This window comes from Varanus komodoensis, unplaced genomic scaffold, assembly GCF_004798865.1.
Source record: "Varanus komodoensis strain SLA01 unplaced genomic scaffold, ASM479886v1 scaffold53, whole genome shotgun sequence".
Lineage (NCBI taxonomy): Eukaryota > Metazoa > Chordata > Lepidosauria > Squamata > Varanidae > Varanus > Varanus komodoensis.
The window spans coordinates 4,657,008-4,678,166 of record NW_025336126.1 but is presented as its reverse complement, the minus strand read 5'-3'; the positions used below and the strand labels follow the sequence as shown (position 1 = coordinate 4,678,166).

Sequence of the window (21,159 nt, the reverse complement as noted above, 5' to 3'; positions counted from 1 at the left end):
ACAAGCCATGATTGTACAGAAAAATCATAGAACAAACCATTGTTTCTTATCATGGCTTCTAAAGATCAAACTTAACATTGTGATATACCACAACTGTGCTCAGACAACAGGACAGACTAACAGTGTTAAGAAAGCAGCATAGCTTGTCATCTTGTCTGAACCCAGCCTATGATCTGGCTGGGGCATGCAGGGTTGTAGGCCTTTTTTCCACCTAAACCTTCATAGGATTGTACCCCATTTAATCAATTTATCTACCACTTACCATATCAAAAACTATCTCTAAGCTTTTTACTTCAGAATTAGTCGTTAAGGTACCACAACACTGTTGTTTTTCCACACGCAATGATATACTGAGTGTGGCTTTCTTTGCCTATTTGCCTAGGAAAACATTTTTTCTATTTCCTGTGGAAAGCAAAAAAAGTTCCTATATCATACTAGTAGAAGGAGGCCTGTAAATTGGACAAACCAAGTAATCTGAATGAACTTAAACCCACAGATAAAATGTTGGGTATTTCATGTTACATTAAAAATGTACTGTGTACTGTAGTATACACAGTATTATTATTTTTAACCTTCAAATAAATGGTGTTTGACTTGAGACTTGAAATGTCTAGATGCTTGCAGCATTTTTTTAATGAAGGCTTGAAAAACCCAACACTCTCCATTAAAAAGGGTGGAGTTCATTTCTTTGGCTGTGAGAGGACAGAGGTTTAGGATTCTCCAAGTAAAAATCAGAGGATTTGTCCCCAAGATCCAGGCTTCTTGTGCAGTGGAAGATCCAAAAATTAACATAGTGCTGTCTATTTATGAGCACTGGTTTGAGGCCTGATGGGGAATTTGGGATCTTTCTCCTTGTAAACAGGAACAAAAATGAGTACCCCAGTTTTAGATCCGGACTTTTTAGAGCCCCTTGGACTGCAAGGTGATCAAACCAGTCAGTCCTAGAGGAGATCAACCCTGACTGCTCTTTAGAAGGCCAGGTACTGAAGATGAAACTCAAATACTTTGGCCACCTAATGAGAAGGAAGGACTCACTGGAGAAGAGCCTAATGCTGGGAACAATTGACGGGAAAAGAAGAAGAGGACGGCAGAGGATGAGGTGGCTAGATGGAGTCACTGAAGCAGTTGGTGTGAGCTTGAGTGGACTCTGGGGATGGTGGAGGACAAGAAGGCCTGGAGGAATGTTGTTCATGGGGTCGCAATGGGTCGGACATGACTTCATGATTAACAACAACTCCACAACATACAGAAGCCACTATCTGTAGGCATGGATCTGAACAGTAGTTTGATGCTGGATGTGAGGTTTTTTCCTCTCCAAATAAAAACTGTAAGGAACCATGAGGAATGGCTCCTTGAATATGCAGTTGCTTGGTTTGGGTGCCTCAGAATGTTTGATCTTTATGGCGCTGGTTTTTTGGGCTAGAAAAGAGATTTGTTTGTTTGTTTGTTTGTTTATTACAGTGGAGATCCACAGTTCTGGGATGTTACCATGGTATGCTTGCAAAATTCCTGTGAATTTACAGGAGCCCGATTATTTCATTAAGTTTCTGGGTGTGAAGAGCGCAGGAAACGCGCGTCAGGAAAACTCCAAAACCACCTTAAGAAACCGTTCTACCTTAAAAAAAAAAAAAAACCCATATAAACGCTCTCAACCTCCTGGGGGAGGTTGGCTGGAAACTACAAGGCCTGTGGGTGGAACTCTGGAATATATTAATTTTTAATACATAACTCCGCCTACATTTCTTTCCCCTCCCATGGGCAGCCAATGAGAAACAAAAGAAGAGACTGGGGAGGCTTCGGGTGGATGGGTGAAGTTTGGAAAGTTCGCGTGAGTCAAAAGAATCGGAGGGTGGTACGTGCCTGTTGCGCTGTGGTAAACGAAGCAGCAAGAGAAGAGTCGTCTGTTGAAAAGCAGGGTAAGCCATTCCCCGCTGATGAACATCGAGAAGTGTTAGGGAAGCGGGTTGGAGGGTAAGCGGAGGGGTCTGAGAATGAATGGGATATTTGCATGACATATTTGGGGAAGGGAGTTGGAGATGTAGGGCGGGAAGTGTTGGCTTTCACCCCAAGTACACGACCCCAAGTATCCCCCTGTTGATTAAAAGAGCGTGCTTGTGCTGAAATGAATCTATGGGACATAGAATTAGTGGGTAGAGTTCGCTGAATGTTTGCTATACTTAATCTGTTCTTAATCTTTTTTTGATATCCGTGATCACTGCTCGGAAAGTTTCTAAATGAAGAGTCGTCCAAGTATGAGAACTCTGCCTGCCTGCGTGCGGGGGGTGCTTATGGGGCAGGTAGCTGAGAGGGGACTGTGGGGTGTTGAGCTTAGAGACGGCCATGTTGGATTGGCTGAGAAGAGAGGGGGCTCTGCCGACCGGGCTTCGACGTGGGGTGCTAGCTCAGAGGGGTTTGTTGCAAGGTTGCACTCTCTTGACCTGAGAGGGTTTAGGTGGGGTGACATGAAGGAGAGCCTGCGGTGTTCGGAGTGGCGTGCTGGCTTTGTAAAATATGCTGTGGGAAAGGAGCTGAGGGACATCTGTCCCCTTGGATGCCAGTATGCGAGCACCAGGAATTGGGAGGATGGGGTACAGGGATGGGAAGGTGCTGCTGTATTCGTGTCCTGCTTGGATTTGCTGTTGGGCATCTGCTCGGCCACCGTGTGGACAGAATGCTGCACTGGATGGACCCTGGGGCTGATCCAGCAGGACTTTTCCTGTCCTCTTATTTGGATCCTGTCTCTGTTGGTGTGTGTGTGAGAGACAGAGAGATTTTGTTCATGGTTCAGTCAGTCCAACACAAATGGGTCCTTGTCAAACTGCACTTGTGACAAAGCAATTACCGTGTCCCGTGAGACACCCTTGTAACTGAAAGTTGGCTTGCCTTCTTGGTGCAAGAGGCCAAGTATCATTGTGAATATGCATGTACCAGAGCATGCTTGCGCACACAATCTGAGAAGCTCTTGTGCAACCTCAGAAGTTCTCATGAGTTTAAATGTGTCATGGGGGGGGGGTTACATAAGTGGTACCGATTGCACATGTTTTTGTATGCGTAATGATGAGCGTACTTGAAACTTCTTGCCTGAAATAGAGTGTGAGTGAGCAAAATCACTAAAGAATTATATGGTTGAATCAGGATATAAGTACAGCTGAATTTTTACATTAGAAAGTGCATGTTGAATTATGCAAAAATGTTTGTGCCAAAAAAAGTGCCCTTGCCACTTCCCCTTTGCTTCACCACATTAGACAGTATAAGCTGTCTTAACAGCAGGGCTTGGTGCTGAAGCCTCTTTCCGGTGTCATAAATACCTGACATAAAACGAGAGTGCCTTTGGCCTAGAGCAGGGGTCTCAAACTCAACTTACCTGGAGGCTGCTGGAAGTAGAGTCTGGGTGAGGCTGGGCCGCATCAAGTATTCCACCACTGCGGTGGTGGTGGGCCGCTCATCCCGCGTGGCTCCCGGAGGCCGGCCCAGGTGCCGCCGGCGCTTTGAAAGCCGCAGGGCCCCTTCCCCGTGCCCTGCCCGTCCCGGCGTGCGGCTTAGAGGGAACATTGCGCCCAGGCTAACGACTCACGCAGGTGCGTGTGAGAAAAACACGTGGGCCGCACTATCACTGAACTTTGATATCAAGTGGGGGCCACGAAATATCGTCCCACGGGCCGCAATTGGCCCGCGGGCCGCGAGTTTGAGACCCCTGACCTAGAGTGTATTTTCTTCCATCACCAGTAGCAGTGGCTTATCCAGCTACAGGAACATGAACATGAAAAACCTGTGTTAGATCCGGCCAAAAATCTATCAAGAAAAGTCTTCCCTTTCCCAACCTGAGAGTGGATGATGGGAGCTGTAGGCCACCACACCTGGATTGCACCAGGTTTGGGAAAGCAAACCTGTCTCAACACTCTATTTTCTACAGCAAGGTAGACAGAAAGTAAATCTTCAGATGTTTTGGACTCCAGCTCCCAGTATTTGGGAGTCAGCACGCTGAACAAATAGAGATATAACTTCTGTCCACCGGGACCTCACCCCCACCCCCCCATCCCACACACACACACACACAAAGGCCATTGGGAACCTCTCACACAAGAGAGCACCCTCTCCTGCTGTTTATTTATTTATTTAAAACTTTTGCATGCCGCCCCTTATGCATGGCATCCCGGGGCAGCTTACAATCACATGTTGTTTCTCCCCAGCATATGCAGCAGCGGCATAAATGGGACTTGCAACAAAATGTTGCAGCGCGGAGAGCTGCTGTCCCAGATTACAGCCACAATTACAGCCCATTTGCCGAATACTCCGTTCTGCCCTGCTGCCTTGCCCCTGTGGTTTCCCACCTGTGGCTACTGACATTGCTCAGTTCCTCCAGAGAGGCCTCCCTTCCCCTTTGCAGTTTTTATGTAAATATGGCACTTTGGTATCTGTTGGCTTCTACCCAATCTGCTCATGCCTTGATCATACCTGAATGGTGCATCCATAGAGCTCCACATTTGGGGGATGAGTTTGGGAGACAGCAGTGCCGGATGTGGAGTGTCCCCGTTGCCACCATTGTTGAGAGGTAGCTTCTTAGGTCTGTGTGGATAGTGTCAAACCCATGGAATGCCTTACTTTGGAAATTAAGCAGTGCCTTGCTGGGATGTTCCTGGTTCCTGCCTTTCAAAAGACATCCATTCATTCCTTTGCCTTCTGTGCCTCCCAGTAGGCAGAGCTCTTTGGGCTGTTCACAAAAATTAAAACCCCACAGACGGCATGATAAAAACAATATAGAATCTATACTACATAGAAATTTAGAACAACTGTGTGGATATTCCATCGGGTCCCCCTCCTTGTGTTTTTATGGGTTTTATGTGGTAAAGGAAAAAAAGGAAGAAATTGGAGGTGAGGGGGAAGTTGTGAGAGAATGAATGAAAGAACAACCTGATAAAAAGCCTTTACTGGAAGCACCCTGAAAGCAGAACTGTCCTTGGACTAACTCCAGCTTGCTGTTGGCCAAGATTTTTTTAAATTTCATCCTCAGACAGCTTGCTCCTATTGGACTCCATTGGTCTGGCGTTTTAACTGGAACTGTAGAGGCTTGGAAACAACAGGCATTGCAGCTTCCAGACCTTGGCTCATGCAGCCAGGTTAAGGAACATGATTTTGGAGTGTGTGTCTGAGTGCGTGTGTCTGCTAAATGGGCTCCGTAGCGGTTCCACCCGCCGCAGTTCCTTCTCATCCACCTTCTCATCCCTGCTACTCCTTCCATGCTTCCCAGGGAGAGGAGAGCTCTTCCTTCCCACCACCACTGTTGTCTGGGCCAGGATGGAAGGCAGGTGTACAGGCAGCGGGCAGTGATGGCAAGGAAAAGCGAGTCCAGCTTGGTGGTGGCCCCTGCAAGGATGTGGCCCTTTGACAGACGCCCAGGTGTGCCTACCCTTGATGCCAGTCCTGTGTGTGTGTGTGTGTGTGTGTGTGGAGTGGGCTCACTGACTGACCAGAAACCAAGCGCAACAGCTTGAGGTATCTTCATGCATCGTGCAGCGATGTGCAGACGAGGCTTCCCACAGCATGGAAATGCACTTCGTTCATTCAGAGACTGCATTTTTATCCTGTTCTTCAGCCAAACCTTCCAAAGGACAATCCTTGTCTGCTGGCTTAAAATCCGCGAGGCATGACACAAAGGGGACGGGGATTGAGGAGGAAGAGGCAAAGTAGCAAATCCGGCTCTACATTCTTCATTGCCATGTTTAACAATTTCACATTATGGCCTACTAGCTTTGCATGTTGAGCTGCTTTTGTAGGCACAGAAGCAATAGCCAGTTTAGGTGCTGACATCCCAAGAGAAGGCCTGAAAGGATGGGTGGGGGCCTGTTATCACTCGGAACCAGCTGTTGTTGTTGCTGTTATCAGCTCCTTGGATAGGAGCTCTTGAGCAGCCAGAGAAAGGAAGATGGGAAACAAACCCTCCTTGTTCATTTCTTGCTGTTTCTTCTCCTCAACCTGCAAGTTCTGGAACAGAAGATGGAAGCCACTGCTTCCCTAGCAACCAACTGGGCAGCTATTGTGACCTGGCCCTGCAGGTTCCTGGGTTACAATAGAAGTCTAGGCTTTGTATTTGTAGAAGGCCTTTTTACAAAAAATCCCTCAAGGGATGGGGTCAAGATAACATGCATGGCTGTGGAATGAGTCTGAGAGGGGAATGGAGCCAAGCTACACCACGCTGAACTGGTATTTTGTCTCTCTTTTTCCTACCCTCAGGAAGGAACCATGTCCCGGAAAGGATGCCTGAGTGTCACGAAGTATTTCCTCTTCATTTTCAACCTCCTCTTCTTTGTAAGTAGCAGGGTGCAGGCAGAGTTTAGGCCAGCCCAGCTGAATTGGCCCACTTGGCAGTGGGTGGGAAACAGTTAAAGAAAGAGCAGAGTAGCATTTGCTAATGTAGACATATAACCCCCGTTTTTATTCTCTTCTCTCCTCCACACCTCTTTTCTCCAGATCCTTGGCAGTCTTCTCTTCAGTTTTGGCTTATGGATACTTTTTGACCGAAATAGTTTTGCTTCAGTCCTTGGTAAGTCGGGGGAGTTCCCAATTCCATGCTCTTTCCTCTTCCCTTCCCTTTTCTGGATGACTGATGGCCTTCTGTGCCAAGTGGCTGTTAAGCCAGGATTGCTTCCCCCGAAATCCTTTGTATGAAAAAGAACAGGAAAATCAGGTTCCTGGAGAAGTGGACTCTTGAAATCTTCTCCACAGCATCCTTGCTCTCTTGAGTTCTCTGTCAAACTGGACTCTGGAGTGACTTACCTGTTTCTCCTTCCCACAGGGTCATCGTATTATGCCCTAAAGGTCTGGTCCTATATTTTCTGTGGAGTTGGTATCCTCACAATGCTGATGGGATTCCTGGGATGCCTGGGTTCCCTCAAGGAAGTCAAGTGTATGCTTGGATTTGTAAGTTGTCTCTTCTGAAGTTCTCTAGAAGAAGCAAAGTGAGGGTTGGAGTGGGGAATGGTGGCAAATGGTTTCGGTGGAAGCAGGGCCTGTGAGAAGGGAAATTAAGAGTGGGGGGGGGGTCAGTGAAAAAAGCAAATTCCATCCCATGTATTATTAGAAAAGGGATTGACAATTATACTCTATCAATCTGTGGTGCATGTACCCTTCTGGTTGTCCCATCTCAAAAAAGATCTTGCAGAGCTGGAAAAGTCCCAATAAGCAGCAAAGCAAAAAGATTGCATTGTTGGTGTGGTTGGACTCCCTTTCCGGTGGGGAAAGGCAATCCTAGACAGCATGCGGGTTGTATTGCCCCACCGGGGCCTCTCTCTGCTCCTTGCCGCCACCATTTTCACTAATGAAATTCTGCAGTGCAGTGGAAGCCAAAAGCAAGCAAGCAAGCAAGCAAACAGCATTTTTGCTAGAAAAGGTGCGTGGAGATGCGTGGGAAGCAAAGGGTGCTCCCAGGAGGTGACAAGTTCAACGGCAGTGGAGGAGACAGGAGCTCATGAGAAGGAAGCTGCACGTGGCCCAAAGACCACATGTCACCACTCTAAGCTGTCCAGAGACCCTGGTATTGGACGGCGTGGAAAAACCTCAAACGAACAAACAAACATTTACCAATTGGTCCAGGGTGGGGACTGTGAGAGGATATGGCCCATAAAAACAGCAGGCTCCCTGCCAGTGTCCCTGGAAGCCATCAAAGCCTCCCCCACCCAGTAATGCGGTGCCAGTGAGGACTCCCCCCTTCCATCATGTAGCCTGAAGTGCCTGATCCTGCCTAATCTTGGAAGCTAAGCAGGGTCAGGCCTGGGCAGAAATGGGATGGGTGACTTGAGTGTATGATTCTATGATTATTGCTGTCAACTGCCTAGAGAGCTTTGGCTATGGGCAGTATAAAATGTAATCATAATAATAATAAAAAATAATCCATGCATGGGGAGAGCCGGTGTGACCTCACAGTGATGGGGATGCCCCCTCCCCCTGGCAGTGCTAGATGCTTGTTCACGACACAGGCAGCATTTGTAAAATTGCTGCACAGCCCCCCCCAAACCATCAGTTCCAGTGGCACAGCCAGTAATGACCGGTGGTACTCCCAGTCCAAGCAAGCCATCCCTCCAGGCAAGGTTCAGATCCCCCTTTGTTCCTCACAAGCACTGCTTTGGAGCACAACACATGGAAAAGAAGGAAAGAGAAGCCACGGAACAGGGTAGTTTTCCCGGAAGTTTTTCATGCAACAAGCGTGCTTGCCCATATCTGCAATTTGCAATAATACTGTCCTAGAAGATACACCCTTATTTAGGATATGTCTTCATTTATTTCTATTATACACACACAATACACATAAAAATTACACACAAAAATTACACTAAGCTGTGTCCTGAAACAAAAGCAGGGCAATTGTTTCTTAGGATCAACTGAACAATCACGAAGTAGTGAAAAACCTTTTAAGTTCTCTTAAATGCTTCCTTAAAATGGGTGCTAAGTGAAAAATGGGGGGTGGGGGGAGAGTTGGAGGAGGTGATCAGGGTGAAGAAGCCCCAAAGTCAGCCGTTTGTAGAAACCTGGACAATTTCATTCAACAGGTAACTTCTGAGTAAATACCTTGGGATCTCACTGTTAAGATTGTAATAAGCTACAGCCATTCTCCTTATCTGCTCCCCCCTGCCTTTATTTTCATTTCCAAGAAGATTTTGTAGCGGAAGTGCTTTGAAAAACAACTCCATCTAACCATACCTGCAGTCTGTAATGTCCTAGGAGATAGGCCATTAAATTCAAAGGCGGTTACTGTAAGTGTAAAATTGCAGCTACAAACTGGAATGCAGATAATGTTAAGAATCCTACCAGCCCAAAGCCATGCATGTATACTCGGAAATAAGTCCCAGTGTGTTAAATGGGGTTCATTCCAGTGTTCAAAGGGTTGCAACTTCAGTTGCACCAAGGTCTACTGAATAAATAGCTTTATCTGCTGTCCTCCTGCTCTGTTTTGTTTTGCTTTGTGATGGGGAGGAGAGGAGGTTTGCCTTAACATTTCAGCCTGCAGGAGATTTCCAGAGAGATGAAAACTGGCTCACTAGTCTGAGCCATTTTAAATGGTCTTATTCCAGATCTTGCTGTACTGTTCATTACAATGTATATATTGTACTTCATGTCGTTAGACTAAGCATATCTGATTCATTGCTTGTGTCAACTGACTTCCCTCTGCAAGCTCTTGCCATGTCCCTTGGAGAAAGGGACTTGGCCAGCTCTTGCAAAATCTAGTTCCTAAAAGCATCAATAGAAGGCCCCTTTGCACAGAGGAAATAAAAGAGGAAGTGGGTATGGTATGGCTGCGTGATGTCATGAGAGGGATTTGGGGTGAGCTCTTGCTCCTTTGATGCCCCCCCCAAAAGCAAGGAGAGGTGACCTATCCTGAAATTTGAGTGCACCCCTTGCAAAACAGGTATTATGTCATTGTGTCACCTGCAGACTAGGACTTACAGCTTTTGTAATGCTGTTCTCAATTCTCCTTGGAAGCCTTTTTAGGAAGGATATTAGTGAAAATGGGGGAAAAATTGCCTGGTTTGCCTGTTAAAAAAAAAAAGGCAGAACCCTGGTCCTGGCTGAGTTTTACTGACCTCTCCCGTTTTCTTTGCCAACAGTACTTTGCCTTCCTGTTGCTTCTCTTTCTTGCTCAAATCACCATCGGGATCCTCATATATACTCAGCAGAAAACGGTGAGTGCTGTCACCAAATTCAGGGGGAAGGCCGGCAGCCGGTTTCTGTTGGGCTCATGGGAGGCTCACAGTGGTGCTGTCCCAAGGATCTTCTCTCCACCCTCACCAAATAGACAAGTGTGGTCCCCTCTCCCCCTCACCCCACCTTGTTTTTACATCCTCCGTTCCTAGTTTCTGGTCAGGCTTACACACTCAGTCCTGTAGGCTCCATGTGCAGGCAGGGTATGACCTGTTCTGCTCCCTTCCACCCCCTTCCCTTCCACCTGAAGACAATAGGAGATGTTTTCACCTGGCCAGTGTCACTGGGGCTGTGTATCCACTCCAGAATTCACCCGGAGCTGTCCATGGTACTGAACCTGTTTTCTCCCTCACCCTATGGATAGCTGTGGGGTAACGTTGGATGCACTGCCCCAGCAATGGCAGAGCCACCAGCTTGCCTGAAAGTCAAGAACTGACTTACACTTTAAGGAGAATGATTCTAAGCCATCGCGCTTCCTGTATGCTATTTTTTCACTTAGAGAGTTTCGTTTGACAAAGGGGAATTCTTTTTTCTTTTCTTTGTTGTGATTCTGTACCACCAGGTGCACAGTTTTACTACCTCCTTCTTTTGCATATGTAGGCCCAGCCCCACCTGTCTGCCTAAGTCAAAGAATGACCAGGATTCTTGAAGAAGGAAAGTTTGTTCTGCCCCAGCGATCTCTGTTTTCTTTTCTGAGTAGTCCCTTTCTAGCAGAGACTTCCCCCATCTGGGGCATACCCTTCTTGGGGAGATCCACCTGGCATCTTTTATAAAAATAAAAGATCTTTTATCTTTTAAAAATAAAAGATGCCAGGTGGATCTCCCCAAGAAGGGTATGCCCCAGATGGGGAACACACACACACACACACACACACACACACACAGAGCTGTCAGGTTAAGAACCTGCTCCTCTGGAAGCCATTTCGCCTTTAATCTGTTGCCCTGATGATTACCTTCACTGCTGGCTCTCCCCCACCCCGCCTCCATATTTAAGGTGCAAATGCAAATTTAGACATTAAAATTCTCCACTATGGCATGCTGGGAGTTGTAGGACTTTTTTCTATGGAAACTTGTTTAGGATTGCACCTTTAATTTGTAAATTTTCATTGTGGATCTCTTGTTTTGGTTGATTATTTTATTCTGCTGATTTCGTTATCATTGTAAGGGGTCCCAAAGGCTTCTGCCTGCTGGGTAGTACATAAATTGAAAAACCAAATGCGACTTTAAAGAATGAATTAAACTAAACTAAAATAGTGGTGCTGAGAGTGGGGAGTGTGGGCAGGCAGGACATCTGGGCTTTTCTGTGGGGTTTCTCTGCTGGAAGCCAAACCTACTTTTCTCCCATCCTTGGTCCTGAGGTTCAGCTCCCAAAACAGATTGTCTGCATTTCGCCCAGGCTCCAGCCAGGCCTTTGGCTTAAAAAGAATCCTTTCTGAGGCACCCAGCGTGCTTAGGCAATGAACTATTTATTTGCACTTTTAAAGGGTGAACAATTATAACAATTAAGGGCTCAACCCAGTGCAAGTTCAAACAGAAAAAAGTACTGCAGTTCTCACTTGGCTGGCTGGCTGGGGAACACTGGATGCCTGAGGACCTTTTTCTGTCTCAGCATGTATAGGGTTGCGCCCTTGGTCTTAAATTACCCCGGGGGTAGGAGGAGCGGTTGGAAGGTGGCTGCATGGGGCAGTATCCACCTCCTTCCTGGGAAGGCAGGGAGAGGCACAGTGTTGTGACGGTGGTAACTGGCACTGGGTTCAGTTCCCTGCTCCTGGAAACGGGGGAACCGGTTTCTTCCAAGTTCAGTTGGGAAGTCTGTGGGATGACAGTAAATCCAGCGCAGGCTCACCGCTGAAGACAGCTACATCCTATCTTCACCCAGCGCTTGGGATTGTTCTAAGGAACCAGTGGAAACTTGGTACCTGGGGCTGGATCCTGATTTTGTCATACTGTAGATCAGTTGAACTCCATGGAGCTGTTGTTCGTCATGGTTGCGTTGCATCGTATTGATTTCAGTGGGTCTGCTCTGAGTATGACTGGATCTGGAGGGAAACCTTGGATCTTTACAGCCTGTCTTACAGGGGCCGTGGCTTCCATTGCCTAAACATGGACTGGGTGCAAGTAGCATTCATAGTCTTTGGCCAGTCTGTCTGCATTTTTGGTCATGTCGGGCCAGGAGGACGCGGCGCAAAGTTGGTTTATTCCTCCTGCCTTTGCTACTCCTGGCAGGGCTGACAGTAACCCTTCTTTTACCTACACAGCTCAGCACAGTGGTTACTGACTACGCGAATGACATAATTGAAAATTATGGGAGAAAGAGTCCACTCTCAGATCATGAAGAAAGCTGGGATTTTCTGCAAGAACAGGTAAGATCTTTGCATTGATGAGACGTTCATCCCAGGTACCTCGACCACATTGTTAACTCCTGCTAACTTTGGTGTTGGCTGTGGGGTGGTACAAAAATACAATGAACGGCAACAGCACCACCACCACCAAGTGTGGCCTTGTTCATGGATGACTCTCTTTAAACCAGGACAGCAGAATCTTGGACCCATGGACCAAATCTGGCATGCCTGGGGGCCTAATCCAGCCTTCAGGGGCTTCTCAAATGGCCTCAATGCTCCCATTTTCCTGGCCACTGATAATTTGGTGGTCTCCCCCTTTTTGCACATTTTGCACTGCATTTTACTCACCGCTGGAATGCATTGCTCAAATTTTCTCCAAAAATGGAATTTGGCGTTTAGGCTGAAAGAGGTTCAACAATTGTTTCTCCTCCTCCTCCTCCTCCTCCTCCTCCTCCTGTCCTGCCTTTCTCTATTGTTGTGACTCAGGAATGAAAGGTGGGGTGGGGTGGGGTAGTCCAAGGGCTGAATTCCAATCTAGGAACAGTCTCAGGAGCTGCATTCCTTCTCTGGGTGTGGTGAAAGGAAAAGTGGGCAGGGCCAAAAGTGATTTTTTTTTGGTACTAATTACTCAGAAGTAAGCAGGGCAAGGCTCAGAAGGAAGCAGAACTGAATCATTCAATGTCTTTCCCAGGCCCTGGCTGTTCTCCTCAGCAGGGAAAAACTGATCAGGTATCAGAGCTCCCCTTTGCTGGGAGAGGTAGCAGGACCTGGGGAGGAAGCTGGCAGGCCAGATGGGAAACCACGATGGCCCATGTTTGACCCTTGTGCTGGACATTCTCTTTGCCTGATACAGGAATCCCTACGGGGTTTCCTATCCAAGCTCTGAGCAGCCCAACGCCAGTGTATCTTCAGCAGGGTAGCTCTTCCTCTGGCTCCCAAGCCTTTCGTCCTCCTTGTTGCCTTCAGCTCGGCACCTTGTTTTGTTCTAGCTCCAGTGCTGCGGATGGTCCTCCTACATGGACTGGAATGTCAACCAGGCAGTCCGCAATGCCTCCGAAAAGCTGTATCCCTGCTCCTGCCGTAACATCTCTCAGGCCATCCATCCAGAGACCAATCAGACTGCGGGCTCTGAGAATGGCTTCTGCAGAGCTGCAGGAGAATGGCCAGTCAACAAAGATGTGAGTAGTCTATGCCCTGCTTAGAGCCGAAAGGGGAGCTCACAGACACGCTGCACTGAGCATTCTAACCTTGTCATTAGGAGCATCCGGGAGGCCCTGGCCCAAAACCTGTTGCCTAGGGCTTGGGATCCAGAGTCCTGAATGTTCCTTCATGGCATTCAAAGCCAGAAAGGTACTTGGCATAGCTTTTTCATCATGCAGGGGACATCATGCAGGATCACCGACACCAATTCAAGGTGTTGGTGATCACTTATAAAGCCCTAAACGGCTTGGGTCCTGGCTACCTGAAGGAGCGCTTATGTCCATATATGCCCGCCCGCCTCCTGAGATCAGCGGGAGAGGCCCTTCTCCGGGAACCCTCCGTGAAAGAAATTAGGAGGGTAGGTACTCGGAGGAGGGCCTTCTCTGCGGTGGCGCGCAATCTATGGAATGCGCTCCCCAGAGAGGTCCTCCTGGCGCCGTCGTTATTTGTTTTTCGGCGCCAGGCAAAGACCTTTTTATTCAAGCGTCATTTTAATTGTTAATGTTATTTTTATTTTAAAGTTTTTTAGCCAGGGCGACTTATTTTATACAGTTACGTGTATATTATATTGTTATTTATGTATTTTAATTTATTTATTTGTAAGCCACCCCGAGGCTTCGGCGAATGGGGCAGCCTAGAAATTTTCTAAATAAATAAATAAATTTTCTGGAGGGCAGGAAGCAAAGGATTAGCTTTCTCATTGCCATATGCTGCAATACTCTTGCCCCGAATCTTTCTTTGGATGGGAATGAAGCTTAGAAGGAAGCATTGTTCTGTTGCTTTGAATTGATCTGAGGCAAAGTTCAACTTAATTGACAAAATAATTTATATGAGAAGATATGGATGAGAAGTTAATTGGCTGGCTTTGCCTCCTGTGGAATTCATAATTTCAACGTTTTGATATACAAATGTAAATCAACATATGGCAACTTTTTGCTGATGTATTTTATCCAATGAGCCTGGATCTTAAATCTTTTAAATGTCAAGTAATACACTTGCTAATCATGGACTTTATTATTTTTAGTTCAAAAAAGAAAGAGACAACTAAAGGAGGTGGGTGCATTATAGGGATAAATAAAACAGCAAATGGGTTAGAGAAAGGTGTTGTTTTCCCTCCACTACTGACTTTCCCTTGCACGACTCTGAAACTAACTATGGGCAGCACATTCAGAATTTTCCTTCTCAAATATTTCAAGTCAAATACTTTGTAAAGAGTTGGAACAAAAAAATTGACGCAGGTTACTTTTCCTTTTAATTCATGTTGTTGTTTACTAATGCTAAATTAGACCACCCTCTGGGGCAGGGGTGGATAGAGACTAGACTTCTAGACATTTGGACTTCTGTTCCCAGTATCCTCAATCATTGATCAGCGTGTGCCAGCAAGGGTTTCTGGGAAGTGGAGGCCAAAATAACTGGAGATCTGCTTTCCCCCCACTCCTGTTTCACTGAAAGGTGAAAATTTTCCAACAGGTATTTGCACAGGATGATTTCCTGATTGGACATTTTCTAGAAATCCCCCAGTCATGAGTCTCAACACCCCTCCATTCATAACACACTTCTGTCCAATCACAGGGCTGCGCAGAGAGTGTCAAGACCTGGCTTGCCAACAACGTCATCACTATTGTGGCCATCTGCCTTGGAATCGCTCTCCTGGAGGTAAGAGGCCACGAGTAGCTGCCGCAGTTGGACAAGGCGGCAGGGAGGGAGGGCCCCTGGGTTGCCTCCAGTGTTAGACAGGAGACCCGCTGACATTAATGGGACAGATCTGGTAGGCCTGCAGCTGCCAAAAGCCGTTGGAGACATTTACCTGTCGATCGCCTGCCCCCAGTATCTCAGGCACTGCAGGTTTCCAGCCAGAGGTGGTTTTAGGGGTGGCAACAAGGGCCTGAGATCCAGCTCCTTCATTTGGCACCCCAAATCTGTGGGAAGCCACCTGCCCAGGGGCACCTGCTGAAATAAAGGTATGGGATCCTGATGATCTTGGTTGCTGGATGGGAACCCGGATTAACTGGCTTTCAGAGCACAGGTGCTTCACCTGCTGCTGCCCGCATCCCTGAATCTTTCTGTCTGACCTTTTTTCTGAAATCAAATACCCTCTCTATACTTTTTGAATAAATAGGAGCGTCTTTAGAAGATAAAGGTCTTTAAAAAGACACAGGCAAGGTTTTAAAATGTAAACAAATGAGCATAGGCAAATATATTCCGGTTTTGGTCCTGCGGGCCTGAGCTAGGATCTTTTGGGCACCTACCTGGCATCGTCCCTGTTTCCAGGGCTGGCCTGATGTTTTGCTGCCAGAAACAGAGCAGGAAGAGAATGTGCTATGAGATGGTGCTACTGAGCAGAACCGTAGGTGGTGTCTGTTGCACAGCTCTGGTCTTGGCCTCAAAGCCCTGTTGGAGGATCGCTGAAACATCTCCCTCGGGTGAATGTGTGCAAGGGAGGGAGTGCAGTTTCTCCCATCCTAAACCTTTTTTATAGTTCCTGAAGTTGCTGTGCATGGTACTGATCTGCGCACTAGAGGGCAGGGACTTCCACAGTGGTGGCTCCCAGGAGATCCTCTACTTCCCCAGCAGGTGGCGCATGGGTGCATTTGTGTACATGCATGGGTGTTTCTTGCTTTCTGGCATGAGAAACTGCTAGAAAATGCTCTGGTTTCCCTGCTAGAGGAACTACATTGATTTCTGTCCTGGTTTGTGTGTGGCTACGTTACTTCCAAGACGCCGCCACCACCATTTGTGTGGGCGGTATTCGGCTCGTGCATGCATCTGTCAGGACGACACCTGTTTTTGTTGTGTGTGTGTGTGCATGGACCCGGGACATTGCTGTCATCGCAAAGGATCCTGATTGCAAAGTAGGTCCATAGCCCTGCCTCCAGTCCCCCCATGACTACACAGCTCTCACGAATGACCGGGGTCATGGATGAAGAGTCCATATTTTGGGGCTTGAGAGATTTTTCCTCGTTGGCTGTCTGGGTTGAGCGTGTGTGTGTGGCCTCTTGCACCGAAGGCAACTTCTTTCTGCAGTGGGCATAGGCTTGGTTTCCTGTCTAGTCATACTTAGAGTAGACCCTCCTGTTCAAATAAGTAGGACACAATCATGACTAACTTTAGCCCCATTGATTTCACTTGATTTAATTAAATGCAAACAAAGGATGGATTTTAATATATTCAGGGCACGAGTCTTGACTGAGCAAGCCGCATATTGCTTGCACCACACCAGTCAACATATGGAGGAAAGAGGGGTGAGCCTACGGAGTGACTTCCCCAGTTACTTGCTTGGGGTCTGGAATCTGTGCAGTGTTGCTTCAAGATGTGGCTCCAGGCTCCAAAAAGGAGAGGCCTAAAAGCTCCTCCTCCTCCGCTCAGCACGATGCCCCAGGTCTCCCTTCCTTTCCGAGTTCTGCCTTCACTGCTGCCTCCAGTGCAGCTCAGCTGATGGGACCATCTTTTCTCAGTTCTTAGAGCATTTTTGTTGGGAGATGTGAAATCTGTACATGCCCAGTGTTGGGAATGAAAGAGCCGGTTCTTCTTGGTGTGCTGTTTGGGGCCAGGGTGGCACCGGCTCTTTTGATGAGGATGGTGAGGCTTGGGGAATGAGGTCTGCGGGCACAGAGATGGCCGAGGAGAAAGCACTTATCTCGAGACTCTTGTCTCCGGGCAGACTCTGGGAACTGACAGAGCTTGGAGGTGCTGGGAGGGGGCATGGAAGAGGAGCCAGAACTGCTGGCCCGATCCCTGACCCCATGACGCAGCATCAGGAGAGAAGGGCTGGCCAGCTGGAAGGCCTGTGTGGACCTGGGAGTCTTGCCCATCTCCAGGGGGGCACAGCGGGAGGGGTGGGGCCAGGTTAAAGAAAAGGAGCCTTCTCGGAAACAGCCTTAGCTTGGGTTCAGCAAACGGCTCCTGTCTGCTCAGAGACTCTTCCTTGTTGGCTGACAGCTTGCTGGATGGACACTGGAGATGCAGTGTTTTTGCCAAAGAACTCTCTGTTGTTTTAGAGAGGAGGGAACCCAGTGCCTGACCTTTGGTAAAGATACAGAACACCCAGTTCACATGTATTGCGCTGGTCCCTTAGTCACTGTGTGGTCCTCACTGCACATATTCCTGCATATGTGTAGATGCTGTTAATGTGGTGTTTTATTTTGATTGGCTACCCAAAGGGACATAAGTCAGAGGGTGCCTTTCGCATGTTCCCTCTTAGCCATGTTCTGCAGGTCCCCCATCCCTAGGAACTCACCCAAGCCCATTCCATATCCCCTTAAATGTATTTTCAATTTTTTTCACTACCTGCTGCAAAGGGACATCCACCTGGAGTACTGGCAAGGTAATTTACTCCAGGCCAAACCAAATGGCTGTTTTACTGTTTGGCAGGGGATTTAGCTTACTTTATTTATATTCCACGTTTCTGCTAAATAAAATGCTGCTCAAGGTATCTAATGATAAAGAACAGATTAAAAACAAAATAAAAACAAATAGTTTAAAATCACAATTATTAACACAATAGCTGCTCCTATCTGTATCAGCATCTTTCCCCCCACTGTCCTGGTTTCCTTCTTGCAGGTAAATGGCATGTACCTATCCTGTGTGATGTTTGGCAGAAAGAGTTTTGGTGCCCCCAAGGGGCGAGGAGAAACACGATACAGGACGACTGAGCGCAGATGTTGCACTAATCGGAGCAGTCGACAGGGGGCGCTAGAGCGCCAGCAAGTGCACAAGACAGCGAGGGAGACCGCACACAGCAGAGGGCAATAAAGAACCCAAAAGACTAAAGCCTGACAGGGAGTTTACAGTGAGGAGTGATTATTTCAGGGATGGGAGGCAGCCACAGAGATCCAGAGCAGTAACTAAAAAGGGAAACTGAGCCAAATTAATTCTGGAATTCACTGGGGAGGGTTTGGGGGGCTCAATCCATCCAGAAACACTCCTTTGGATCACTCTCTTTCTGATCCAGTAACAATCCCCATTGCATGGAGAGGAAAAACCAAGGAAAATAACTTTAGGACCATTCAAGCATAGCAAGGAGATGAGATGGCCTCTTTCTAAAAGTACGCACATGAATGCGTGCATGTGACACACACATTTTTATCTCTCCCCCCCCCTTTCTTTTTTTTCTTCCTTACTAACTTCAACCCCCAGGGTCCAGTCTATGCAGTTCCAATCTGGGGAGGGCTTTGATTTTGTTTTCTGCCGCCTTGCTTAATGAACCCTAGGCCTACCTCTTTCACAGGATGGCGACAGCCAGTCTTAACGAAGATTTTTCCTTTTTTCACAGCTCTGCCTCATGACACTATCGATGTTTCTGTGTAGGACCATGGGGCCCAACTATGACAAACTCGCCCGCTATTCTTAGGAGGTGAAGCCCTGTTTCTCCGAGTCCCTCCTTTCGGGAGACAGCATCGGAAATAATTCCTTGCAACTCAACCATTTCACTTCAGGAGTTTAAAAATATGTGACTGCAGGGCTGCAAGTTTCCTTGGCAAGTTTTTGATCTAAACTTACCTTGTTCAGCCCTCATCATGGTTAATGAAACTAAACCTGCAGGCACCAGCAAGACGTGAAAATCATTGTACTGTGGAGGCATTTTGCTTCACATGGCTGAACAGATTATTTAGCCCTTAGATCACCTTGGAAAGCCACAGCTTTGGACATGACAACATTTGGCAAGTACAGTCTCAAAATAAGACCCCTCTCCTACGTTATTACCTTTCTTTTTGAATGTCTGGGTCCTAACATTAAAGGCAAGAGATTGTTTCATTAAGGAAAAAGCTGTTTGGCAGGTAGCAACATATTACTAGGATCTGGTTCATTACTACATAGAGCCTGGATACCAATGTGTTTTTTCCAAGCATTTAAAAAAATCAGTTTATTGAAAACCCCATACATTCCTTAATAGGCTTGTTTTGGCATGAAGGCCTATCTTACCCTTTATTGGTGTTAAAGCAAATTAAAATGCAAATGTGAATTTGGCAATATACCACTTGGTTAAGAACTCTGGCAGTGAAACAAGGCCAGTGACAATCAGGTTGGCAAACCACGTCTCTGGGGGACTCCTGGGATGTACTTTTCCCAGTTTACCCAGATTCAGAATGGCATTCTGGACACTGGGAGAGGTGTATGCAAAGCTTTTCCTAATGTGTCCAGAACTGGATTGATGTCTGTTCCATAGCGCTGCTATAACACACTTCAGTGGTGTTTATCCTGCTCTGTTGCAGTTATCTTAAATCAATCCAACTGAATTGGCACACGATGGAAATGCTGCAGTAAGTTTGCATTTCCCCCGTTTGATGCAAAGTTTGTTCTAGCTCAAGCTGTACATCCAAGCACCTTGCTTCCGGCAATTCAAATGGACTTTCATTCCGAAACACTTTGCACATGCAGGAATTACAGGGCCTGTAGCTGGCTAACTTATTTAACTTGGCTGCTGGGACATGTCACTCCCTGAATTCCCGGTCATCTGGGCTTCTGCCTTGGAAGGCAGGCAAGCCTTGCTTGCACCAGGCATGTGTGGATACAAATCTATGTTCTTCCAGTATTTGCATGGAGCCATGGCACTTTTATCCCAATGTGGGGCTAGATAACTGTGTGAAAGGATCCTGATTGGCTGAGTGTGATGAGGGTCAGTGGTCATGGCTTTGCATTCTCTGCTACATCCACAGGTGTAGTGACAGACAATACCTACTTCTTTCTTCTACAGCATTTGTGTATTTATGTATATATGCATTTGAAAGTGTGTTTATAGACTTGTTTTCCCTTACAAGTTGAGAAGAGGGTGAGAAATAGAATAAGGTACACTTCACCTTTCTCCTCCACTTTTTATTCTTAAAATGCTTGATTTGGGGTTGGCTTGTTTTGTATTTTCCCATTTTGTAATTAAATAAATTAAATCCATAAATGGTCATTTTTTGGCTCTTTGCACTTGGAAGGTGTGAAAAAACAAGAGGACTGCTAGAAAGAATGGCTAAACAAGGCACTGGGCAGCTTTGCATGACAGAACAAACCACATTTTCTTGCATGGGGTAATTTTTGTATCATCTGAAACTTGTCATGGTAATTCGGCACAGTAGGTTTGCTTTTAGAAACTGCTAAGAAGCAACCGTCTATTCTGTGCTTTTACGCCTCACTACGGGTTTGGTGGTCATCCATGGTTTCCATGGTCCTGGTATGCAGCTTGTAGAGTCCCCTGGAAAGAACAGCAGCTGCTGCAAGAGCTGTGTCAGCCATCTAGTGTGGGATTGAATTTCAGGCATGCTGGCTGATGGGATATTTGCCAACAGCAGGACGACGGAGTAAGGAGGATGGAAACCGCATCTGTAGAAACTGCTTGATGGTTTGTCCAAACCATCTAGGCAAAAAACCATGCACCACGGAAACCTCACAGGTCACCATGTGTGAATCTAGGCGCTGATAGGCTTTAGGATAACATCAGTCAAGCAACATCAGCCAACTGCAGTGGGAGGCGGGGCCATCCATGCATTCTTAGCCACACCCCTTACTCCCATTGGCTGTTCCAACCTAGTGGCTGCTTTAGTGTCATAAAGGCGTCTCCTGAGACAACAAATGGGGCTTCTATGGACTTCCATACTGGAACTGAGACTGCAGGCAAAGCTGGCCTGTGGCAGGACTGAGTCGAGGGACTTGTCGTCCTTTTTATATAAGGATTTCTTCTGTATCCTGCTGCGTTGAAGCTGTTCCACAAGTGGTGAGTGCTGAAGTTTCTTTTTACTTGTGGGATCCAAGGACCACAGCATCGAATTTCTGTGACTTGCCAGAGTTTTCTTCCAAGTTTAAAATTACTTTGGTTCAGCTATGGCTGTCAATAAATTATTTTGCCCCCAAATAGTCAACCCCAGTAGCAAGTACCACAAACCTACAGCAGGTATATAACATTTCCTAATATGTTCCAGAGCAGGTCTGTCTCAAAAAG

General features: G+C 47.0%; 1 protein-coding gene across 1 annotated transcript; it reads left to right on the top strand.

Annotated features, from left to right (window-relative positions):
• The first annotated feature begins 1,761 nt into the window (after positions 1-1,761).
• On the top strand, positions 1,762-20,127 carry CD37 (CD37 molecule). Its single transcript, XM_044447790.1, has 9 exons — positions 1,762-1,916; positions 6,232-6,306; positions 6,469-6,541; positions 6,794-6,918; positions 9,600-9,674; positions 11,952-12,056; positions 13,025-13,213; positions 14,808-14,891; positions 18,508-20,127. Exons 2-9 carry the CDS (start codon positions 6,241-6,243, stop codon positions 18,583-18,585), a joined length of 795 nt encoding a protein of 264 aa, XP_044303725.1. The 5' UTR covers positions 1,762-1,916; positions 6,232-6,240; the 3' UTR covers positions 18,586-20,127.
• The last annotated feature ends 1,032 nt before the right edge of the window (positions 20,128-21,159 follow it).